The 27,533-nt window shown below is 37.0% G+C and overlaps 1 protein-coding gene across 6 annotated transcripts in view; it reads right to left on the bottom strand.

The window, feature by feature from the left end:
- LOC117233225 (WD repeat-containing protein 47) overlaps positions 1-27,533 on the bottom strand; it is a 79,465-nt gene that overhangs the window by 4,955 nt on the left and 46,977 nt on the right. For 5 of the 6 annotated variants that reach the window (XM_033493344.1, XM_033493340.1, XM_033493341.1 and 2 more), the window contains exons 7-8: positions 6,695-6,891; positions 95-264 (exon numbers count right to left, since the gene is read on the bottom strand). In XM_033493344.1, coding sequence (XP_033349235.1) covers positions 95-264; positions 6,695-6,891 — 367 coding nt within the window. Of the gene's footprint in view, positions 1-94; positions 265-6,694; positions 6,892-17,556; positions 18,241-27,533 lie in introns of those variants that run through there. The other variant, XM_033493345.1, reaches the window with a different exon arrangement.

Raw genomic sequence — 27,533 nt, 5'->3', positions numbered from 1 at the left:
TGTAACGAGTATCGTAGTTAGCGTGAAAGTTGTGATAAATGTTTACAAAATGAGAGAAATGTTAAAAAATTTTCGAGAACGCTTCTACATTTACCTTCGAGGTTTGATGTATCGGCATTGAAGCGCATCAATTTGACAGTCTTGTCGTTGCTTCCGGTCGCCATAAGCTGTCCATCCGGCGTCCATGCGAGACAATATATCGAGCCCTTGTGGTGTTTCGTTCTCTTGAAGAGAACCGTGGGCTGATACGTCTGATGATCCTCTCTGAAGAAAATCCATTCCAGCATTAGTAACAGTTTCTTACGTTTGTTATCCTTTTTACCGGACGATTGGAATACGTTTGTTCCATTTCACCGCGCAAGTATTACTAAAACAACTAAACCACTAAAAAGAGTCACGCAGCTTACGAGTCGTTTCACTTTTGTTTGAACTGTTTGCTCTTTCACTCTTCTTCTTCAGCAAACTTTCCATCTCGACGCTATAAACTTCAGCGTGAACCACAAGCGTTTCGTTGACTATTAAGTGGTTTATTTACACTTTAAATTAAATGCCTGATACAATATTTTATTACGAACTATACAAATATAGTACATATACTGTAAACTACTTGCTATTTGACTTGTTCAAATGTTGCCAAGTGAATTGTTATTTTAATTTATCCAATCAGATTATGGAAATAAGTTTGTGGCGAAAAGACATTTCAATAAATCGTAGCGTATTCAAAATACATTAAAAAGATAGATTTTAAACTCTTCTCATACAAACTATCTGCGAACTTTATCATATATAAGCCCCTCAGAAGCCAAATTCGGATAAATTCAATCTTCTTAAAATGTATCAATTTGCCACGAAAGTATTGATCAGTTTGGCTTCTATGTAACACACATACATATATTTGTACTTACATACGTGAGCTTAGTCGGTATACATAAGTATACTATGCACACAGCTACTGCCATAAAATTAAATTAAACCAACGTCACCAAATCATCAACATCGACCTACCTCGCAAGGGAATAGAGTTCTCATCAACAGAGTCACTTTCCTTGCAACCTCGTTTCCTTCCTCGTTCCCAGCCCCGACGCGATTGCGCATCGTGCTTAATTAAAAGAGTAATACTTAACACGGCGATCGTGTTTCGGTCGTGGAAACGAGGGAGAGGAGGATCGTCGATACGATTTTAAACAGGAGCGACGCCGCTTTCACGTCGGTCGCCTTTTTACGTCGATTTTAATTAGCCCCGAGTTTTCCCAGACACCGCGCACGTACGCTATTCGTCGATCGAACCTCGGTCCTCAAAACTCGCCTCTTTCTCGAGAGTCAGAGCTTCTCCTTCTCGCGCTTCTCTACGTTCTTTCACTTTCTTCCGTGTAAACACGAGAATCGCGTGCTGGAAATTATCGACGGCCCGGCAATCTCGCCTCCCGAAGGAATCGCGCCGCGGATTTTCAATCGCTCCATTAGAATCGTACACGCGTTACTTTCTCTGCGAAGATTCAGAGCAACGTCGAAAAGATGGCTCGATCGAGGCGTTCACGGTGAATTCGAAGAACACGCTGGCTTCCTTCGTGGAAATTAGAGCGTTGTTACGATACAGTGGATACAGAGCAGGATAGCTATGTGTTTTCCTCGATATTTGATTCTCCGATCTTTTATTCTTTGTTTCAAAGAAGAAAACTCGACGAACCTTTTAGTTGGCGAAAAGAAGTAAGAGATGAAGAGTGGGGTTTCTGGTTTCTTGTACGAAAGCTAACTGACGTCTATATTGGTTTTAACGCACAAGGATCATGAGTCTATGTTGTGAAGTAGAATAAGTAGTAGCGTAATTGTTTCCATTTGTCCGAGTCGTGTGTAACTGCAATACGAAACAGTACCATTTCCAACCATAATAACCATTATTATCGTGAAATTGAAGGAGCCATTAACGAACTTCGTGATTGGAAACTAATTGATCTCTCAAATAATTTTTTTACACTAATACGCAAAAATACCACGAACAGGGTATTTTTCTCGTTTTCCAAATTCCTACTCTTCTGTAACGATTCGGTACATCAACGAATGAAACTCAAAAACACTGTACTTAACGCGACAATCATAACAACCGAAGAAATGAAAGAACAGTTAAGATACTTCAACTCGTAAAAACTAGAAAATTCTTCCTCCATTATTTCTGGTAAATTGTGACGTGCGAAGACGCTGCGAACACGAGCGAACATTAGCAAGCGACTCTATCTATTTGCCACATTCCTATATCCCAACATTAGTTCGAATGAAACCCAAGCCAAACACTAAGAAGTCGAATGGTCGGTAAACGTGTCAGTTTCGTTTACACGCATTCTCCTCTAATCCTTCCTCCAGACCCAAGATTTTGGTCGACTGACATTTCGAAAGTGGACAGAACGTTCATTGGAAACACCGACTAAAGATAATGGCAAAGAGAGTTGGTTCTGATACTGTTTTTCGAAACGCTACGCGACAGATGAAGAAGCGCGCTCTCGCTTATCAATCACCCGCTGTCACGGGGCCGAGCGTTTATCACGTTCCACATAGCCCATTTACAAGGAGAGGACAGAGTGAAACGCTTGTCGAAGCAAACACACGGAAACACGGATATCGTGACGGGTGAATCGAAAATGATAGATCGCTGCTCGGGGGTCTCAACATATTGGGCCTTTGACGTATTTAAACACCTCGTCTTTTCCCCTCTGTGTTCGAGTATCACATTAGCAAAAAGTTCCCCGTTGATCCTGTGTGGATTCAAAGGTGAAAGAAAGTGGCTGAGAATCGAGGAATTCGTGTTTCCAGAGAAGTTCCGGGGTAAATCGAAAGGCTTTGAGAGACGGTTTCGAGGAACAGAACTTTGGAGAAAGGTTCAAGTGTTCTCTGGTGTATTTAAGGAAATTGTATGTTTATGTACGATATACCTTTTGATACGGTTCTTGGATTAATGATAATAAGGAGGAAGTTTATGATCAGCAAGTTAACGAGTTCACTATCTCATTTGTTATGTGTTGTAATTGAAGATCATGAAGGAGAAATATAGCTACATAGTATTTTCTACTATGCTGTGAGACAGTAATTTTTAAACTGGATATGAATAGAATTAAGATCATAGAAAATTACATGTATCACGGGAGAAGAGCGTAATTTTACATTTTTCTACGAGAAAGCAGTCTTTAGGTTGCATATAAATATAACTAGAATTATGCAAATTTGTATAGAAAATACAAGGATTAATCTTATGTTGCTCAAATTGTATCATTATTTAGGTTCATAAAGTTAAGTATAGTTTTTTAACATGTTTGTGAACATTTAGAAAATATTCGTAAACTAACTTCATAAATGAACTTATAAGACCATCGTCTATTTTTAATATCCTAATTATGTTATACTAAAATATTCTGTCTTTATTAAAAAATTAGAAAGTCAAGGAAAAATAGGTTCGTTCTGTTTTTCACATATGATTTTCGTGTATAGCTATCAATCTAAGAAGAAATTATCACTGTCAATCGTTGCCATCGATTCGAAAACGAGAAACAAAGTCGCGCAGATCGATTTCACAGCACCTGCGCGCGAATTAGCTTTAAATTCGATTTCGAGTACCTGTCAGAGTAAATGGTTGCTGGGTAGATGATAATTGAGCGATCAGCCTGCAATCTAATGACCGACTTCGTATAAACCTTGCCTTTGACGAAGTCGTAACCTGGCATTACGTTGCAAAAATGATTTCCTGCAGTTCCGAGACTGCAGAGCACCTGAAATTCGACTATCGTGTGCAACTATCGCTCTCGATTACCTCACAAACATAAAGTTACACGTCAAACAATTTTTAAACGAAAGTCACGCGCTAATACCAGTTTACGATCTTTTTCGTCCATTTTTTACTCGTAGTGAGTTTCTTAGTATGTACTCGTAGAATGTTGATGAGAAGTAACATACTGGAGAAAAATTTTCGTAATCTACGTTCGCCACACCGTAATACTATATATATATTTTTTGTACTTTCACTCCATTTTAAATATTAATTTTACAGACAACGTAACACGTGGTCTGTTGGAAAGTGCGTTATTTCATTTGTAGCGGACGTAAATTTTCGAAAGGATTACGTAAACAGAGCTATTGTCTCGCGACTTAAATTCAACTCTCCAGCTACTAAAGGAGTCCGAGTGATTGGTTTCAGATTTCTTGTGTATTCGAAATCATCAAAAATACATGGGGATTTCTGATAAAATTAATATCGTGTTTTATTAAGACAGAGATATGATTACTACATATTTATTTATTTTTATAATTTTTATACATGCATAACACGATTAGTCACAGATCAAGCTCATATGTAGTTCTAGCGCTAAACTCTTTTGATTCTTTATGATGTCATTTAAGAACTGACTCCACGTCCTTTCACATGCACTTTTCTTACTTTTTACCTCGCTTTTTACTACAATTAGTGCGAGTACAACTACAGGAACGTATGGGAGTTATTACAGCGCGAAATGTAACATAATTCGGTGTTGATAAAGTTCTGAGTTCAATGCCAGATATTCAATCGGAGCGAATATAGATTAATCGTTCTACGAGGCAGAAATAACGTATTATACCGAAAGTTGCTAGCCTTGATGAAGTTCCTGTAGAATATTAGAAGAATAAAAAGAAACTGAAACAAGGTGAAGATTTAAGAAATGGAATTAATCCCGAGCCGTTAGACTTTCACTTCAACTCGGATGGAAAATTCTATGAAATAATTAGAAATATTATCCATCAGCTTCTATCTGTAATCTCATCTACTAAATGGTAAAGTCGGTTAAACCAATAAAGCAAATTGCAAGGCTATTTTCAACGATATTAATTAATTTATTTTATTATTTTTATTAGCCAGTCGTTACGATTATCAAATTACTTTCTAACCGAGAAACCTTTTCAACGTCAACCAATAAATTCTTTTTAAACAGAATTTCTCTATTATCGATTAAAATAACTGTACTTTTGCTTTCCATCGGTGTAAATTTATTAACTTGTATCCTATCATGGAGACATTATATTTGTAATAGCACTTTTGAAAAATATCATCATCATTCTTGAAAATGTTATCGTCAATGAAAAATTCGTTAACTGTACAAAATATTGTACTGCTACAAAGAGAATGTTTCAATACTATTTGATATAAAATACACACGAAATAAAAAATACATAAATCGATATTCAATTTTACAAAAATTCTGCTCCAAGAAAGCGATACACATTTTAATTTAATTTAATTTTGATACGATTTAAAATAGTTTCAGAATTTAAACGGACATTTTATGTGTTACGAACGGATATATCACTAAGTAAATGAAATGATGATTATTAAAGTGTACCGCCGAGAATTGAATGAATTCACGGTTCTGCTCTGAAATTTTGATTGAAATTCATTCAAATATAACCAAAGGAAACAAAAAAGGTAGACGGAAAGAGAAGAGACAGGGACGAGAGAGAAAGAGAGAGAGAGAGAGAGAGAGAATCGCGAAATCGCGATAGCAGACAATAAAAGAATCGCACGAAGGATCGAGGGATGCTCCGTTTGGTATGAAGGCCTCCGTCGTTCGTTAAGTCAGCAGGCTTGCGTTAAATTAGTCCGCTCGACGACTATTCGTGTACAATCGTAAATAGCGCGCGGATTGTGATAATGACGTGTCAATTTTTTTTTTTCTTCGCGGAGAAAATTTGTGGATTTAGCGCACCGTCTAAGAATATTACGGGCAACCTCTAAAGAGAAAGAACGAACAGTAGTCAGAAGAGAAGTTTGATAAAGAATAAGAATATAGGAAAGATTTTTCACAGTTAATTTTAATCTGGAATTAAAATAAATAAATCCTCGATTAAACTAAGAGATAAAAATAGCGGAATAGAAAAGTAAATAATTGTTATCCTTTTTTAAAGGTGAAAGAGAACATAAATTAAGTGATAAAACATAGAGGTCTTAAGCAACAAATAATTGGCACCTAGTTAAGATTCATAGCTGTTCAATGTAAATTCGCGTGAACATGAATCGATCGAGTATCGAGAATCGTTTCACGTAATTACCAGTGTTGGATCATCCCAGTGTGCTCGTTAACAACGACAGCTTTATCAATAATATGTAATTTACGATTACTACTGCAACTATTTTAGCAAAATATATCGCTCGCACCCTTCACTCCTATTTCTTCGTTTCTTCACGCTAGCCAATGTAAATTTCGAAAGATTTCTCTTTGCGACATCCCATTTCGAAATACGAAATGCACGGTCCAGCTTGATTAATCGTTCAGATAAAAACATAAAAGTCTACTATCTACTATGCATTTATATTTCTGAAAACTGCTTTCTCGATTTTACGTTATGTATCCATTAAAGAGAAACATTTTATATAAAATATGAGATTAGGTGCAAGAAAGTGTGATGTCCACTGATGGAAGATACGAAATTACAAATAAATGGCGATGGGAAAGGCAACAGTTCTTAATGAATAATGTAGCGGAGAAGAAGACGTATGTTTAAAAAAAGATTAAGCTATACGCGTTGTAAAATATGAATCAATCGTTCGAGACACCGACGAATTCGTTTTACACGAAGAAGAAAAAGAAGTTTATGAAAAAATCACGTATTAAAAAGACCAAGAGGTAGAGGAATATAAAATACGAAAAAAGAGACTAAAAGATCGAAAAAATTATATTACCTGACATCGTGAAGCTTTGGATAAGAGCATATTCTCAGCGTCTTCGAGTTCGATCCCACGGCGTACAATTTTCCATGGGGGTGGAATTCCGCGCATCGAACCGCTTGCACGTCCTCGAGCGCTGTCACAGGAACGAATCTCGGTCTTCCGCCATTGCTATTTCCGTTGCTGGCATCGAGTTCCTGCCTCGGTTCTTGCTGAAAACGAGATCGAAATCCGGTTACGAATTACATCTCATATTGGCGCTTTGACGTCTGTTTACGATTAACGACTAATGAATAATTATGATTGCGACCAATGATTAACGAGTAAATTTATAATGCAATAAAGAAAAGTATCGATAAGATCGATACGTTCGAGCCGTCATAAAAGTCAATAAGTGGAAAATCGTGTTAGAGTGGGGGAATTTTTAAAGAGTTCCCGTACTGTAATTACCCATTGAAGTATCGTTGCGATACGATAAGAAAATTTATCATCATGTTTATACATCGATAGGCGAACTGAGTAGAACTTGTGCAATGATAGGCAAACGTTTCTAAAATTAATCCCACGTGTGCTAATTAGCAATTGATAACCGTAGAATCATTTGTGTTTCTACAAAAGGTGTATCATCTAGATTTTAGATTTTCAACATTAAATTATCATTTTGATGGGGAAATTTCAACCGGTTACGTTATGATATCCAGAAGTTTTCGATACTACAATTATGTCTTAAATAACACTCGGTACATTTTTGTTCTAAATTATATATCCGAATGGTTTCCATGCGTAACGGAACTAATTCGATACTTGAATAACTACTTTTATTTTACGTATCCATTAAAATACTGTAACAGGTTGAATTTCACTTATTCGAGCATACTTTTTTATTCGTGACACTGTTACGCAGACCCGTAAGTCAAATTATATTTGAATGGCAATTTTACTGAAAAAAAGCGTATTTCATAGAAGTATACACGGTGTCAGAGAAAAATGAAGAATTTAATTGCAACATTCGTCAAGGCACACGCTCGTTAAGATTAATATTCCTAGCGTTTCCACGTCAGAAAAAAAAACAAGCTGGAACCTTATAATAAGCGTTAAATCTTAAAACGAGACCCGCCTTGACCCTTTCGTGTACTTCGCGCAACAAAAGTCACCGTTTAGGAGCATTTTTCTGCGCGAACTAGTTCGTTCGCGGCAGAACGAGCACCTTACCAGCAGGGAACGTAACGAGCGACGAAAACTTCAGGGGAATTAGAAAGTCAGACCTTGAAAGGATTTCAAACGCCTCTCTTTTCTACACAATCACCGTGTTTACTTGTATGCTAATCTCTGGTGAAGTTTCCTGCTCCAGGCTCTTTATCTAAAGACCCATTCATGTTGCAGTCTTGTCGATGCAATCTTCCTCTCTCATTGCCGTGGATTATTTTATTATTATTGCTACTAGTATCATTATATCATCTGTGACGAATTTTTGCTCGTTCACAATACGTATTCATTTAATTAAAGAATGTGTTTAAACATATCTTTTAACCCACTTGAACAAATCGTTAGCAACAGGTAATTACTACGGGCAATAAACGAAATGAAACACTCATGGTATTAGTTAATAGGTGAAACAAATTGCTGTTCAGGCTTCATTCCTTTGGTCAGCTCCATAGAACATTAAGTTAAATGCACTCGTTACTGTATTTAGCATATGAAACAAATTTCTATTTAAGTTCCACTTCTTTACTCGTGCTCGTAAAATATATAAAATAGATAAACCGAGATGTTCAAGATATTTAATAGACGGAACAAATTTCTATTAAGGTCTCCTCTTTTTTTTTTAACTGCACTCGTAAAAATATGTATTTACGCAAACATCGACCGTCTAGTGATCACCGATTTTCTTAATCGAACAATGACGTTATGCGGATCCTATGCAGGCTTAGTATCTAACGATCGAGAAAAAAGAAAAAAATGTAGAAAAAGAAACATTCAGGGTCTCTGAGTGGAACAACGATCTTTCAAGTATCGCGTAACACATTCTACATACTTTTTTTTTCCATATAGCTCGTAAAATTCTCCTGTTCTCAATCGATCTTTACTTTGATTTGTTTCTATGCCGTCATGGAATGATAGCTTGTTCAGACGTAGTAGGATTGCGAAAAAGTTTGCTATGGAAACATTCGAGGGGGGATAAGGAGCTTGAGAATGTTTTTCAAGCTCTCTCCAGAGGAAACCGAGCTGATTTAGAATCATCTTGCGACTCTTCTTGCACAATAATTTGCACGCCTCGCCACGTTTTTACTTTCGACTGCTACGAGTTTTTCGTAATTATCGAGATAAGGACAATTAGTAAAACAAACGAGCAGCACTATTTTTCGTTATGATCGTCTAATTTTTCGTTAACTGTCTATAAATCAGACTTTAGTGTGAGGAAACAAACTGTAATTTCAAGAGTTTCTTACTTTTATCTAGTAAATACAGACCGATAATGTTATGAGCAGACTGTTTGGTATTAGAGTAACGATAATACAACGATAAACGAATAAAATATAGATAAAAAGGTACGTAAGATTTCAGTTCGTGCCGTTACAGAGGTTTAATTACCAAACTGTGTAAAATGGAAGAAAATACAGAACTTAAAAATGATGGTTTTTTAATAACGTATTCACTAACTTGTTTTTTGCTCTCTTGTTTTATCTTTGTAGAAATATTATAAGATTAATCGAGTCGATTAATGAATTTTATTTTTAGTGTTGGAAATTACGAACCGAGCACGGATAAGTTGAAACAAATTAACTAATTGTTTGCTGAAGTTTCACATTGTTACGGCGAAAACAAATATAATTACGAAGAAGAAGGAAATTTCAAATCGACAAAGATTAGGAGTCAATAATCGGGACGACACTATGATTGACGCAACGACGATTATTTTCTCGAGCGTTGCGCCTATAGATCTTACACACAGTTAATAATTTTGTTGCACAACGAGGCAGAAGTTCGATTTGCCGCGACACTGGTAATATAAGCGTCCTGTTCGGTTGACATCGTAAACCTTTCGAAAGATTTCTGTTTATATGAGAATTCTAGAAATCGAGTATTCCATTAGCTAAAAGGAAAAAGTCGATCGAAAGAATTTCAATATCTAACAAATATTTTACAGAACGCTTTACTTTTAATACTTCGCTACATGGTATTTCGTTGTGAGAAATACTTTTATCTTTCAGAAAATCGAGGAGGGATTACCTTCGCAGTAATTTCGATGATTGCAAAATAGAGGGCCGAGGCGAAAAAAATTCGAAAGATCTAGGACGAGACAGGTGTAGAATGATCCTGAGGAATCGTGAATCAGAAACGCTCGCTGCTTAGTCACGAACACCGTTTCTCCATCGGTGTTCACCACGGTGTGTCATTCGCGAGGGGAACGCTAATAGAAATCGACTAGATCATAAGCAAAGATACACAATTAATTTCTCCTTTCTTATAAGATAAATTATACGTCTTAAAATACAGTACAATTCCATTTATTCGTACGAAATTTTAGTTAACGACATATTGGTCCACTCATATGAACCTTAATTAATACCATGTGAACGAAAAATTATAATTATGAGTAGGTAGTATGGAAATCACTGTACTCCTATTTATGAACTGCAATTATATAAACTTTTCCTCGACAGATCCATGTAAATAGAGTCGTACCGTAGCTATGCAATCTTCTGTAAGTGAAGAAGATTAATGGAACGCGAAGATAATGGAGTTACAATCACAATACGCTTGTGTGCTGCGTCCTTTGCAACTTTTATGAGCCATCATCGGACATAACTGTCGATAAACTTTCGTGCTAAGCAATTTCTGTCTTCTTTGGTAAATTTATTTCATTTAGTATTTTCTTCGCATATCTTGAAAGAATATTGCACGATGTTTTTCTTTAAACATTGTAAAGAATTAGAAGAAATGGCGTTAAGAGGAAAAATAAATGGGTTTATGATGAAAAATGAGGCCGTCGAAAGGATTGATCGTTGATCCATTTCGAGGTAACTTCGTGAAAATTTCATCGATGATACGGCTTTCTTCCGGAGGACGTTTAACGGACCGGAAACGGCACGCCAGTAAACCATCCGGGAACGACCGATAAATTTCAATGGATCTGGCAGAAGCCTAGTTTCACCGGCGCGACGGGTCACTAAACCAATGAGTTATTGGCCGTTTTTTCTTTTCTAATTGCTTAAGTCCGGGGTTCGATAATTTTTCGATATAGCAGCTGGCCATGCAATTGTACCGTGAAAATGACATAGTTTCTGACTTTAGGAGTTAATTTGACTACTGACAATGGCATCGATTAGGTACGTTTAAAATTATGAACCAGAAAAATAAATTGTTTTAACAATGCTCAGAAAAAAAAATGAACAAAGATGAAATACTGGATTTTCATATTGGAACTATCAAATTTGTTTAAGTGATGGGTTTTAGATCTTTCGTTTTAGAAATTCTAAAAAATTTCAAAGAAATAGTGAAATGATAAATGTATCGGAAGCATATCGAATCGAATCGATTCCATCAACAAAGAGATGATGTCTCTGTTAAATATTGGCAAGGATAGTGAAGATTGCTGAAACCGACTGAAGACTCATCAACGTTAAGAAGGTAAACGTCTCGTGAATTAATCAAACAATACCATTCTTCGAGGATTGATGCGTCGTATTTATTCGATACGTTCTTCTCGCGGGACATTTACTGCTGCCTCTATGAGAAGTAATAATCGTCGGTAAGATCGTTTTCTCGCTGTATTCATAGTTCTCAAAAGAAGATTGATAGCACCGTGGGCTACCAACTATGACTCACTGCTTACGACTTTGAGCGTCAACGGGATTTCCTGCGTGCAGCTTAAAAGCATCCGATTCATATTCAGAATGACGAGAGTACATCTTGAAGACAATTAAACATCCATTTTCTCAAATTTAGAATCACTTGCCTCTAAAACACAAAGGTTCGTGTAATTTTTACGCCTGAGAGAGCTTCCACGTGACACAAATAACAGGTCTGGTTATTACATAGCTGTTAACTAAATAAGATATTAGACTATTGATCGTAGATAAAACGTGTAATATTTATCGGAAAAATCTGAAGAAACTAGTAAATGTTACGAACATTTACGTTGAACGAATGTTTAGTAGCGTTTTGTATTTCAGGATGAAAATTTCGCGTAGAACGCAATCTTCTGCTTTACAATGTAAATCCTACGAGTAATTCAAACGTCAAATTACCATTTTAATCACCGATCTTCCATTGAATTGTCGAATAGAATCAAGACTCGAGCGGCAATCAACCGTCTGTTAATTTTCGACCGATGATTAGATGCGAATTACACAGAAGATTTAAATTAAAGCTCTCATGAATAATTTATCTCGGTCCGATTATCAAGTAACAAACAAAATGATTGAACGTTGCTCCCGCTTTCTATTGCAATTATTCCGTCGCAACTATTAGCGTTTTTTGCCACTTTCGATATTAAAGCGATCACGATCTTTAATCACTTTCTACGCACGTATTACCATTGATTTCGTTTACACGCTGTTACTTGCACCGATATATAATATTAGCATCTGGAGTTCGCGATCGATCTAAACGTTAGAAGATAAAAGAAGATAGAAGAACCCTAATCGATAGCATTCAAACGTATTACGAAATATTTGTTGCAAAGGATGCTGCGCGAGGAGAGACACGCTAGTGTAGAGGAAATCGCGAAGGTCTTCGATCGAGCGTCCACAAGGACTATCTAACGACCCGTGTCTCGATGAAAAGCAATTACCGATTACGAGAACCTTCGCGCAATCTTAGAAATTGCAATACGCCGAAGAGGCAAGAATCTCCATGGAAATATTCGAAACATTCGGCTCGTTCTATATCGATAAATCCGCATTATCTCGCCGTGTTTATCGCCACATAAATTTCCTACGCCGTTCCCAAGTGAAATCGCTTGATAGAGATGTTCGAATTAGTTGGAAACGGTATTTATTAAGGCAGCTTTCTTATCGCATTTTTCTTCACGAAAGATAGAGAAGCATCATAACGTTTTGAGTTTGAGACAGTTTTGTTTGTGGAGCAGAGACTTTTCACTTTTGACGAGGAACCGGTCGAGCCGGAAACTACGTCCTTTCTCTGTCTGCGGTCCAACAGATCGATCCACTCGATGATAATCGTATGATCTATGTTTAACCAAGTCTCGAAATATGGAGAATACGTCGCGAATTCCGGTGAAACCAGTCGCAGCATCGCGGATCTGGGTTGCGACATACTTTTTCAGCGTGACGCTGTTTCAGGAAATCGAAGATGTGTGTGGACGGGGCTTAATGGCAGCGCGCGCCGTCGCAGGGTTCCTTTCGGAGGAAGGAACTTTCGAAACTTGTGCACCGGAATTTCACCGTTCGAAATTGTTCAACAGATCTCTGTTCGAGAAAGAACGAGAGAAAAATTGCTCGTTTATGATGGAAACAGGCGTGGAAAATTTATGTTAATTTGAAGATTAGTAGATAATAATTGGAGTTTCTTAAAAATTATTCTTTGTAGAAATTGTTTCTGTGCTGCAGAAGTGTTTGTTTTTCAAGAAAAATACCATTCATTGAAAAAAGAGGAAAGATATACCTATCTTCGTTGAAATTCTGTCTTTTAACAAAATTATTTACGAAGAAGAGATGATATTCATCTTCTACAACAAGAGTTTACCATTGAAAATAAAAATGCTCGTCTTCTTAAAACAAAAAAAGGAATAATTCGCTTCTTGATAATTTTGCTATTGTTCTGGAACCTTCCAAAAGAGTTATACATTTCCTCAGTACAGAAAGAATATTTCATCGAGTAAACGTTTCGTTCCAAATAGCAATAATTTCAAGATCAAACGATTTGACGTTACAGAAATATAGCAGAGACGGTAAATAGCAGATCAAGCTTCCGACTATCGTTAAAATATAGCGGAGATTAAAAACTAGTTTGCACGACGAATGGAAAAGAAATGAAACGCATTCGAGCCGATCCAAAATTCAGAACTGGAATACAGAAGGAACGATATTACTGTGGAGAGATTTTACAAGAGGTCACTTGCATTCAACGAGTTCTTATCGAACGCCTTGCAACCGGTGTCGGCGTAAGAGAGCGTGTAAGTACCTTGCTCGGCGAAGCTTAACATACTCGAAGATAGACTTTTTCAAAACCAGAGGCCTTTAGACCGATCGATCACGTAATAGTTCAAAGGATGGTCCCCCTCGGGCGTAAGATGTTCGATGTAACTCGCGCACGTGCCAGATTAGCCACAGCTCAACATTCTCTTCTTTCTATTTACGAACAAACTCGAAAGTCCGGCGCAGTTCAGTGGACTGAATTGCGATAGAACGTAGATCGTCTGACATATCCTTTTAAATTTATGTAAAAAACTACCATTAAATTGCGCGTGGAAATCATTTTCTTGCCTCCTAAGAAAATTTTTAATTAAAAGAAATTTCAAATGGAATATTGCATAGGTTAGAAAAACGTATATTGATGAAAGTTCAAATGGTGAAAAAGTTAATGAAATAGGAAAAACCGAGAAATTATCATTCTTACGCGAACACGTTTGTTAAACCGTAGAATATTGCTAATTAACCATTAAGATTAGAGACCTGGATAAATGGTTTAACGATTTCACGTAGGCCAACTGAAAAGCGAATACCGGCTGGTCTTTTCATGTTTCTGCGTAAGATAAAACCACTGTTTATTATGAACTAACAAGCAGGTTTGAATTGTTTGTAATTAACCATCCACCTATTGCTTGATTGAAATTGATAACTCGATACGGATAATATTTCTTTCATGTTTCTCTATCTAATAACGTCAGACACTTCCTTTATCTCGTGCCAACAACAAGAATAGAATAGAAAAAATAGCAAGGGTAATAATAAGACCAGCGATTGCAGACTGTTGCAATCGAGCCACGAACACAACGTTAATTAAGCAGCTCATCGATCGAAACGACCACTTTTCCATAAGCTACTTCCACTTTCGTTAATCCATTGGATCGCAAGACGAACAAAAACACCGAAAAATTGCGTTCTAACGGTTCACAGAAACCACCAGGCGACGTGATCGCTCGTCCTTGTTCGCACCTCCATATTGCGCAACCAGCGAATTCACTTTCACCAGAAAAATGCTTTTTCGAAAGTGTCCGTGTTTTAATTGTTCCCAGCAGCTAGAGTTCTCCTTTCCGAAGAATCTCTTCGGGGCACTAAAATTTCAGCGAACGTCCTGTTTGCTCGAGCATTGAAATCGCCGATACTAAGGCGTCTGACTATGAAGGAATCGATCTACTGTATACTATACATGAATTGTATACAGATATAGAAGAAATATAGAACAAAAGATATGAATTTTATTTTCTTTGGGTAACTACGAGAACTTCTGATATTGAAATTATAGTTTTCTTTTTGGTAGTTAATTAGATAAGTATTGAAGATTTTAGATAAAGCTATATATCGAAAATTCTTGAATGAGTAAAATTTCTTCATTTTAATAAGTAAAATAGATAAAATTGTCAAAGGAATATTTACAGGAAAATTTACATCGATCTAGCAAAAGGTACATACTGTTCAATGCTTTGATAGTATGTTAAAACGACCAAGAACTCAGAATGAACAATGTAGAGAATAATTATTCCATTATCTTCAACCACAGAATCACAATGTATCAGACAAAAAATATCTACTTTTAATTTTTCCTAAGAAATAAATACTTATCTATAATTAAGACTTGAAATTTATAGTGTCATATTTAATGGCTACACTGTGCAAGAATTAGATAATCGATCCAGTTCGACAAATTCTAGCATGGCATGTATAACTCGTTAGAAAGAACGTGTTCCTATTTTTTGTCTTCTGTCGATCATTGATCTAAGTCGTCGTACAAATTAGTCAAACTGAAACTACTCGAATTCTGTAGAAGATTTCTCCTTAATATGCTACATCGTAATAGATGGATTCAAATGTATGACTTTCTAAATAAACATCGACAATCTAAAACAATCTAAATATTCAATTATTGATTTATGGCAATTCTATTATCCAAGTGACTCAAGTTTCTAAATGCTAATGAAAATCGATCAGTGATGCCTGTAACGAGAATTCTTGATAAACAAATTTCACCGTGGTCCATCGAACGTGAAATGAAGGATTAGGTTTGAGAGAAGCTACCGAGGCGCATTGTTCCCGATGGATTCGGTTTCTTTTTTTCTTTTTTCTCGTTTTAACGAAGAAGTAACGGTGGATTAACTCGAGGTCACCAATCGGGAACACTTTCTATCTGTGACTAGTAAAATTACGGTTCATTAATACCGGCTCGTTATTTTTTAAAAAGTATCGACCGATATGAAGATAAAACATGTAATCGAACGTTTACGAGAAAAAAGGACAAGATCGCGTGAAGACGCTTTTTCTCGGCAAATTACAGCGATTTCTGCGATAGATCCTCCAGCCAACCGTGTCATCGGTAGTATTTTTATTAATGAGTCGGAAAATCGAGGCTATTTAGAAAACAGAAGGTTAATACTTTAAGACACGTCTCATTTAAATCTTATATATCTCATTGCAAGATAAGTTTCTATCGAAAACTATAGTGACGGACGAAAGAAGGTTTAGAAAGGAAGAAGTACGAAGAAACAATTAGAGAAAATGGAACCATAATAAATAAGAGCAATGAGCAGATACAATACATATAGCACAATAACTAACTATTACCAGAGTAATGCTAAAAAAAATGTCTAATAAAAAAGTTTCAAATTTTTATACACAAAAATACCAATTCTAAATGTACTTTTGCCTGCCATTGTACTTCAATCTTTTTACTCCGATCTATTGTATCATATTTCAATCAATTTAACTATACCGAAGTGATAAAGATAATAGAGATTATGTTGCAAAATGAAATAACACTAAAGTATAGTAATCGTATATGAAATAGTAAAATAATAGTAGAAGATAAGATTTTCCAAGATAGAAGTTTGATCGGACACAATTTGATGTTTATCAAGGCGAGAGAAAAGCCGATTATCTCCTTTCTGATACAATCGTGTCCGGACCAAAGCAGGTGGTTAGATACGATTCAGCGATCGATCGTCGCGAAGGCGACCGTTTTGAAACAATTTCTATCCGGCCAATACATATGCGTCAAATCGCGTAATTGATGCGAACGTTCGTGGACTTCCGGGATCAGGCGTTGGCACCGATTAGAAATGGCGAAACTGGAGCAATAAACTGGCGGAACACTTTCCATTAAACGCTGTTCCCGTTAATCTACATACAAGACGTGATAGGTGCAACAAATTTGCGGAATAAATCGAAACGAAATTTCCAGTAAAAGTGGTTTTACTTTTTACCAGCTAACAAATTCAGAAAAACAAGCGAGAAAACGGGATATAGAGTGGGCGGAATTTCGTATATAAAGTTCCATTTGTACGAAATTCTTTTCCTGGATTTTATCTATTTAAATCCGACTGAACAGGCAAAACGAGATTTTGAACATAAAAGTACAGCAATAATTTCAACTGTTTTAGTAATATCTATTGATACGGAGGTGGTTCCTACATATGTAATTAGCAAGAAAATTATTCCAGAAACGAGTCTAATTTCCAATGAAATTGTTACCAATCCTGAATCATTCGTCAAACCAATATCTACAAACGTCACGGTAACTAAGCTTTCTACGAGTTTAACTTCGAAAAAAATAGTTATCAATTTTACATTGGAATCCAGACGAAACATTTACTTCAACGAATCTCTATCCTACGACATTAATTTCTGTCACAGCCTGATCCTAAGATTATTATCTCTCCCCATTTATCCCCACGAAATCCCTAAAAATCAACAAACCATATAACTGCCGCGCCTTCTTCCCGGCCTCTCGTTTCTTCTCTCATCCGGTTTTCTGCAAGTTCTGCCAATTCTCTCAAACGTGTTCAGCTCATGCTGCTCAGCCGTTTCAACATCCAAAAGGTTCTCCATGGATCGTCTAACTTGTCTGCATACACCACCGTTCTTAGGGCTCTTCCTCTGCAGATGATTTCCATTTTCATCGTGATAATCCTCCCATTCGCTCACTTCGCTTCTAACGTCCTCCAAGGATCTGGTCCTGCCTACTGAACAGGTGCATGGAGGTACGCTGCTTCTACATAATCCTCCAGAGTTTTTAGTTCTACTTCTCGGTTCCATCATCATCATTCTTGGTGAAACAGCCACGGGTGGAACTTGAAGAGGTGACATGGCTTGTGGCGGTGGAATTGCATTTCGATATAAAGGCGCCAAATAATAGTAATCGCGACCTTTGTTAGAATTGGATGCGCTTATTCTAGTTGGAACGTAATTGTAGTCAGCTATATGAGGTGTTACCCATTGAGTCATCGCGTCCATCGGCATAGGACGATAACAGAAGGACGGTCCTCTGGTGGCTGGATGACTACGGTACATGGGGGGCCAAGGACGAGACTGCTTGAGATCGAAGCGAGGATCCATCCGCGGATCCAGCACTCGGATGTCGCCCATGTCGTACGCCGCGATCTCTTGACCGGGTTTTGAATGACAGCTGCGTATCGATGTTGAAAGTGGCGTCAATGAACGACGTAGACGTTCATCTTGAGCTACCAGTTCTGATACTCTTGAACGATCTTCATAGCGGTCGAGTTACCGTTTTCGAACGAGTTCTTTCGATATGATACAATGTGTATGGAATATTTATGAAGCAGAAGTAGGTCGCGTTTATACTCCTGTATGATCGAATACCAGGGAGTAGTCAAGGAAAAGTCGGAAGAAAGTGAGGAAAATCGGCAACCGATGGCCTTCTTCGAACGAAGAATCGAGGAACAAAGGATGATCCAGTCGTGTTCGCACGAATACAGGATTTTCACCACTTTCCACGCACGCTGGGAAGTCTCTCGCGAGCTCAGGCCCTGTCACTTTCCTCGTGCTTCCCTTCCGACACTTTGCACTTCACCTGTGGAATATTCGATATTTCCTAGTTTCCTAATCAACTCGTACGTGTTACCCTTGTAACAAGCGCGTTACACTTATGACGTTATTACGTGCGCGCGAATGGCAAACCCGGTACCGTTACGTCTCTCACCTTTCACCCGTTTTTAGCTGAAATCGCGGTCGGAAGCGGTGCTGCTCGCCCCCGAACGAACGTACTTCCGCCGCGTTATCACGACGAACAATCAACAGAGAGGCTCGTGGATCGTGGATCGCGGATCGGAGACGACTGTGCTCAGCTGAGTGCAGCGAAGGAGTGCGTAGCCGACGCGTTCTCGTCGAGTGACTTCGCCTCTCGTTGAGAAACGACCCACTTCTCCTCACAGGATTGAAACTTCATCTCCCTACCACGATCGTGGCGCGGCTCTACAACTCATCTCTGGCTACCTCTTCAGCGTCTGTGAGTTTCCAACGAGAATGCATGCCGCGCCGGTTCCGTTCGCGGACGATGCGCGTTTAGGTGATATCGCAACAGGTGGTCCACCGAATCAAACGTGACTGATTATTATTGATACTCGAGGTATTGAAGCTGACACATGAGATACGGTTTCCTTGAGGATGACGAGTGAATTTTAAGTTTAAATTAAGATAACTATGGAACGGAACGATGTTTGAGGAAAATTAAGCATTTAAGATTCAAACAGGTTAACCCCGATTCTCCTCGAGTCTGTATCACCTGAAGCGAATATTATATTGCGATAGATTTTAGGCCTCGATATTGCTCTCATTTTAATGAAGAGAAACTAAAATGACGTAGCGAGAATAAGTTGAAATATGAAAAATGAAAAAAAAGAAGAAATAGTTTAATTTAGAATCTGGAACAACAAGAAACTTGAACCCTGTGTCACTAATAATTTAGTATGTATTTTTTAAATACTAAATAATCAGTAATAATATTAAGATATTGATAATACCTTGTTAATCATAAAATCAGTTATTGTACAATGGAACCTAGAAGCTTCTCAATCTTCATCGCACACACACAGGAATCTCACCTCGCCGAATAATTTCGATAAAATCGATTGATGGAAAATCTAAATGCTCCGGAGGAGATTCGCGAGAGAGCTTTTGATAATCAAACACGAGGATTAAAAGGACATCGCGTTCCTTTTCTGTAAGCGCTTTCACTGAGCCACCTTGATCCAAGTCCACGACAACCGTGCCCATCCTTTCGGGTTTATTTTAGTTCGTACGGAAATCGCGCCATTATACGCAGGAAGTTGGAAACAGGTGGGTGTAAAGAACCGATTCAGTCGCTAATACGAGCCGCGTTAGCAGATTTGCATCATTAAGAACTTTAATTACGGATATAAAATAGATTTGCACGAGAACTCGAAGCATGGAAACGCTATTTTTAAGCTATCTTTTTCCTGGAAATCAATCTTTGCTCATCATTTCGGTCGATTTTACACATGTACTCCGTTTCCAATAAATAATTCATGTTTTTGGAATCGAAGATCTCTTTCGATCGAAAAATATTATTAAAATAATTTAAATATTTTATTCGAAATAATTTTCGTGGTCAACCATAAATTATTCATAGCTAAAGTTTTTAGATGTAGTTTCATATAATTGTAGCGTGGCACGATCCTGGAACGATATCAGGCGATTTATGAGATTATTCAAAACAGAATGTTTAAATCTCCTCTTTGTACCATGTAATTTTATTTTTTCTAAGTGATGACTTGTTTTTTAAATGTTGGATGCCTCAAGGATCGCCATGCTGGCGCACGATCACGCCGTCTCAATTTTCCATCTCAGCTTTCTCCGATACGCTCCGTTAATAATTCGTGGCGATGCGGCAATTCCTCTCTATTTTTTTTCCTTCCCGTATTTCTCTTTTCGCCCTCTCTTTCTTTTATTCGCGGGAAACTATCGCGTGTCGAAACCCACGCAAGATTTCCTTTCGCTAGAAACGGACCTAGCGCGATAACGACATGGAACCACTTATCGACGAGATCGTGGACAACTCAGAATTCAAAGATCGGTAGAATAAGCAACGACAGGTAATTATTGTAACTCGAACGAAATCGCGTGGAAAACTAGCCGTAAACCGGTCCAGTCGATCAGCGGAATAATTCATCTCGTTGCAATAGTTCGTCGGATGGTTCCATTATTTCCATCATTTCTATCATTTTATGGTAATAGAAAGAAATCGAGTCACTTTCACGAACTAAACGGCATCGATAGTTTTCTGCTCTGACGCGTAATAGATCGATCGTCCCGACCAGAGGAATCCGAATCGCTTTAATCGAGTAAAAGTGACGCGAAGACAATCGATTTCGTACGTTCTGATAGTCAACGAACTTTTCCTTTATCGAAGCCAAATACAGTCAGAAAATGGGTCGTAACGTATGAATGGAGAACGCAGACGTCAAATCAGACGTAAGATCGGTATCGTGCACATTTTAGAGAAAGTTCGCCGCGCGACACGAAAAGTAAATTGCTGTGATCCGGTCGTCCGCTTTTATGCCGATCGTATCTGATCAGCGTCGCGCCAAAACGACAAATGTACTCGGTCCTCGTCTTATCCGTTCGAATAAGAAGCTATTCGTTTTATTGAAAATGAACGTTGCATCGGACAACTTTGATGAACGTCTTCCCATTGAACCTGTTTACCGATTCAAAAAACAGTAGCTTTATCCAAACATATTTTTGGACGACGAATACATTCGCTTGAGAAAGTCACGAAATTTAGAAAGACAAATACAATAAATATATTATAGAGGTATCTGCAATAATAAAAAGAAATATGTATATTTGATCGAAATATATAGATATACGAATCATTTAGAAACCATCGTTTTGATCAATTCTAGAAATTGAAAGGTAAAGAACGAATGATATCGTAAACAGTTCTGTTTGTACTATTTTAGAATTTACTATTAAATACATTATCGTGCGTGCCTATGTAATATTAGGTCGCCCGAAAAGTTTCTTTCGTTTTATAAGGAAATAATGGATGCACGACATTTACCGTTTTATATTATTTTATCGAATTACGTATGATCCATTTTGTTCTATCAAAATAAAGATCACAACGTTCGACAGATTAAGTTTCATGTTTGTATGAAGATGCGTGTTGTAAAAGACGTGTCTGTAGGAGAAAGACACCTTTCGGACAACCTAATACAGTTGAGAAAAATTGACAGATGATGGATATCGTAATCGATTTGATATTTGAAAAATCTTCCATATCCTTTTCATTTCTTTTCGTTCATTCTTTAAGATCTATTCTTCAAAGTCCATTTATTACTTTCCGATTGTTTCTATGTTATTCTAAGTCAATTAACTTTCCATTGCGACTGTATGTGTTGCTTTTTTTCATTTCTGACATTGCTGTCTTATTTTCTAGAATCGAGCATTGCGCCAGACTTCATCCTGGAAACTGTGTCAGTGTTCTAAAAATTACGAGTATTTAAAGTGAAAGTAGATGAAAGATTTAAATTTAGAAATGTCTATTGGTTAACGATAAAATCGTAGCAAATGTCTAACGTAAAAGACTTACTTTACATATTTTACGTACTTTAACCGCGATATCGATGAATTATGAAAGTATCGTGCTGCTGAGAACAAAGACAATGTACGAATACAAATTTTGCTTCGACGCTTAGTTAATTTTCAAGGTACAGTTCGTAAAGCGTACGATAAAAGCAAGTATACTTCCTAAGTGGTAGGAATAAAGCAATCGACCGTCTCTGAACAATTCGCGTTAGCTTTCTAACGTTAATAATTACGGCATTGTTCCAAGTTTCACTGTTGAAATAAAATCAACGACCTTCCAATTTAATACCCCATATTCTTTTTCACTTTCGTATGGTACTTGGCTCGTTTATTCCTCTTCCTTATCGCTGCAATTTTACCTCACTTTTTACGTTTTGCATAATGCAAAAAGAATATCTGTAAATACAAAGATCGGGAAACTCTAAACAGAAGATCAAACAGGAATTGTACCTACTTATCCTACAAGTATTATTATATTTTCTAAGAAATAATGTCTGTATTTTCTAGTAGATATCAAATTAATTCACTGTATATTTTATAGATTTTCTACATTCGTAAAAGTTGGTTAAACGAAATTTTATCACGTGCTTTCAGTTCAATGAAATTATCATAATAGTATATGATAATGTAGGAATACATATGTATTATAGGAAACGGTAGTTTAAACGTGTTCAATAACCTTTCTCTTTATCCGTCAAAACTTTCATCTCAGGATGTGATTTATTACTGCTTTGTATCGTAATCCACCTTCTGGCGTCACTTTCCATAAATGCAAAATTTACCTGTTCGATAATTACCTCCGAAAACTAAAAAAATCTCGAGTCTACAACAATTTAAAGCCAAGCATGAAAGTGTCTACGTAACATCGGACATGTAATATCGGTAGAACAGTGTGGCGATCGCGTAACACGTATCGATCCTGTGTCACGAGTTTATGCTATCTATTCACTCGTTTCTGGTACGGTAATTAGGTCGCGTGACACAATGAAAATCAAACAAGGATATTAAACGATCCCACGCATTACCTTGCAGAATCGTCGAAGGTCGAATGCACGCTCGATCGATCAATCTGAAAATCAGCACGATTTTTCTCTATTTCAATGTAATGCGCGTTAAACGTGTCTCACGAGGGCAGATATCGATCTTTTCGCTCCAAGAATGGACAGGTAACAGTTTCGATTAAGCGGTTCGGCTATTCGATTCAATATTAGCATTAGGTGCGATTCGTGACGCAATTTAGCTGCTCGCGAGGGCAGAACAAAATGCAACCTGCTCGTATGAGACGAAAGGCACGGTTTGACGAGAATTACGCAACAAGCTCGTACCGTTTCTTTTCGATTTTTCTTTTCCTGTCGTTCGCTGCTTGGCAAAAATCAGGTATTACCGGATCACCGTGCGGCCGCGCGAAAAATCTTAATAACAAACCCGATACGCGCGTGTGCGCGATAACAGCCAAGTGCCACGAGATCTCGGTGTGTTTTAGTTCACGTACGGCGCTACCATAATTGCTTTTCCGTCCGGTCGTGGTACGTGGACCATGACTCGCCACCGCCGAAAAACTGCGCGCGAAAGCGATGCTGAAACTCGTGTGGAAACGAGACGAATCGAGTCTTCGCACGGTCTCGCATCGTAATTATCTGGTTTTGGAAATTTTCGCTCGGAGCCCGAGGCGATCGTTTATCGATGAATGAAATACGCCGGTTGCGTAATTCTTTGGTCGTACGAACTCATACAGTAAATTTCATGTTTGTTGATTAATGAGTCACTGTTTTATTAAGGGTTTTGAACCTCGTTTCAGGCGTTTCCGGTGAACTTGCGTGTTTTCAATCTCGTGTTTTCACCGCTGTTATGCTACGTGCAACGGGGCTCGTTTTGTGTGTAACAAGTTTGAGATATTGCGTATCGAACGCACGAAAGTTCGTGACGTTTCTGGCAATATTATTCAGAAGATTGCGTGCGTGTTAAAGTGGTTCGTTTTTTCCTATCCGACCAATAGAAAGTCGATCGATCGATCAGAATGCTGGTATTGTAAACGAATGTTCTGGATCATTTGGTACATTTTAACATGGGTTTAATAAAGATCAGCAGTGAAATATCGCGTTATGGTCGTTCCATGAAGTGATATAGGATACGAGGCAGAATATTTGGAACGATGCAACTCGATTATACACGAGCCTCGAGAATCGCAACATGAATGCGCGCTGATCTGTGACATATTTACAAGCTGACGGTTGTTAAGAAATACGAAACGCTAGCAGGATGATTGGGAGAAAAGAGTATGATCGTGAAAATCACAAAGAATTTACAAGAAAGTTGATGACCATTAGATCCGCCTGGTCGGACTTGTATCCGTTGGTGCAACGATCCTGCCCTAGATTTCTTTCACAATCCAAGTCTTAAATAATATTTTTTTTCCACTTCTCACGCGTATTCGAACGTTTACTTTCGTTGTATAATAATTAGAACGACCGGTGTTCGAACGGGAATTTGTCAGTCACAAAAGATGCAAAACGATCCCTGGTGAAATCGAAAGTCGCGGAACTGCTGCTTAACAGGTAATACAGAGTGAGTTTTAAGCGATCTTACTTGTAGTCGGTAAAACAGTATTCATTGATGCATGATTAAATAAGAAGATATGTAAATCATGCAGGACTCTGTGATCGAAAAACTGAAATACCGACCTTAAAAAGCACCAAAAGTTTGATTTTATATTTTAGACGTTGATCTAATTTTATTTTATTAAAAGCAATATTATTAATTTATTAAGACCAATAGAGCTATGCACTTAAAAAACAAACTAGTAAGAAATAAGTATAATAAATTCTGTTCATCACTTCTGAGACAGAATTTATTTTTAAGTCTCTGATCTTTTAATTTTCTACGTATATAATTATTTGATTACCTTCGCGAATATTTTTCACATTTGACAGAGACATGATACTAATTACTAATTACACTTTCTATCGACTAATGGGTTAGGTTTATAGGATTATATAATCCTACTCGACTGTCATTCAATAATTACTGCAGCTTGTCTATTCAATAAATCAACTTAAACTGTCAAATATGATCGAATTTTATAATAAGGAACTAGAAACTTCCTATCTTATCAATATTATACAGATTTACATTCGAGCGAAATCGATCAAAGATATGGATTTATGTACATTAAAGTTACTTATGAACTGATGATTGTAATGTGATGAAGTAACGAATAGAGATTTATATTTTATTCACCTAGATGAAGAAAGTCTTTTGAACCAACACAAGATACAGGAGTATCATAATAAACATTGATATATCGTGAACATATTACATTTACAATTAGAGAAAATCCTGCAATTTATGCTGTGAGAATATAAAGCAATTTATCTGTTCAATAAAGATAAATTATTTATCAACACAAATCTCGTTACAAACCAAATTACGAGTTGGCAGATGGAACGGTAAACACTGAAAAACCGCAAAGAAATCAATGGCTGTTGCCAACTATCTTCATAAACATGTTGCGGAGCAATACCCACGCGATTTATTATAAATGGAAATCCACTGACTAGTATGTGACGAAATGAAATATGTAATGAGATAACAAATTTTTGCAAACGTGATCACAACTAAAATATGTTTCTTATCCGATACGTAATTACATGACCATTAAAATAGATGCGTTTTCATTAGCACGAAGAAACATGGTTTAATATTATGATATGTTGGTGGGTTAAGATTTTCAGTGCAATTTATTCTGTGCAAATTTCACGTTGTGACTTTATACAATAAGCGCATAAATAATTGTTAATAACTTTAGAAAACGTTTATAATCTTCATATGTATTTCTAATTACACGCTTCGCACGATTTTAAACGAAGTGCTACACTATTTCATTAAATCAATTTCTATACAAATGTATTTTACACTTTAAAAAGATTCACCACAATTATCAGTGCAAGTCTTACGAACTCGTTTCTTAGTTTCCCTGAAATGTGAGAAATAATCATAACTTTTACGTGTCTAATTAAAGAACATCCTTTCGACTTAACGTTCCACATCTTTTCTTTTTGATTAACGTATTTTACGATGTATTGTAACCACTATGCGAATGTTTATACATTTGTGAAAAATTTATGGATGAATAATGTACTGAATACAAAATAATATTTCAATATATACAAAATATTTATGATTAGACCGTGGGTACCTAAAAGATCGGAAATGGAAAACTTAAAAGTCTAATTATGGCGTATACCAATTAACCGATTATGGCGTAATATTTCTTATCATTCTCTACCATCGTTAAAAACATTGCAACGGTGAACTTTATTTTTGCGTGGGTCCATTAAATACACAAATTTCATCGACCTTTCATCTTACCAGTTGACCAGAGATTCTGTTTGATTTAATCGACAATTGCCACGGAGCAAGTTATCATCAATAATAAGAATTTAAATAAGAAGAATAATTACCTTAAACAATAAATCGAACTGTAGCAGATGAAAATGGAAAAAGCGATCAAAGAATCACAGTGGAGGAAGATGCGATTTCACCGAAGTATAAACACGTAGAACTTCAAACACGAGACTTTCACCTAATTGACAAAGCATGACGGTGTCACTAATCAAATTCATTTCTCTTAATTTGTGCAATGAAAAAATCCGTATTTTAAATATATCGATATACATACTTGGTAATTGATAGACATGTTCCTCTTGGCGTAATGACTCTATCGCGTCTATATGACGCTTTGATTATACTAAGTGACATCGTTTCATCGATATTTGCTTCTATAGCGTGCTTATTTATTTTCCGCTAACGAGCTTCTCGTGTAATTTATGACACGATATTCAGAATTCTAAACAGCTACGTCTGGTATCGTACATTTTGCATGATACTTTTACCGAACTTATAAAAATTCAATACACTGACCGTGATAATTACGTAGTATATTTCACGAACACGTATTGCATAGAGATGTGTAGCGCTAGAAAGGATATAATCGAAGACCAGTATGCAAAATTATACTTGAAAATTACAGCTGGAATCTCAGTTAACCTAAAAAATTTCTTCCAATGTTAAGGATTCCGTAATCCGCAATAAGTCGGCAAGCTTAATTAGCTTGCTAATGATAAAAGTAGAGAAAAATTCTTGCCGGAGAAATGTCAAGGTTCGCTAGCCCTGGTTTCTAGATTTGCCGCGTGAATCGCCGATTTCTTTGCACGGTGCCACTTCGAACTTGACCCTATTCGGTGTATTTACGCTCGGTACATTTCAATTTAATCATTTAGTTGAAAATCTCGCGATTTTTTGTCTCCTGGCATGCAGCTATC

Source organism: Bombus vosnesenskii, unplaced genomic scaffold (assembly GCF_011952255.1).
Source record: "Bombus vosnesenskii isolate JDL3184/JDL3185 unplaced genomic scaffold, Bvos_JDL3184-5_v1.1 scf7180000013295, whole genome shotgun sequence".
NCBI classification, from domain to species: domain Eukaryota; kingdom Metazoa; phylum Arthropoda; class Insecta; order Hymenoptera; family Apidae; genus Bombus; species Bombus vosnesenskii.
Note: the sequence above shows the minus strand (reverse complement) of the source record. Positions and strands in the feature narration are given on the sequence as shown.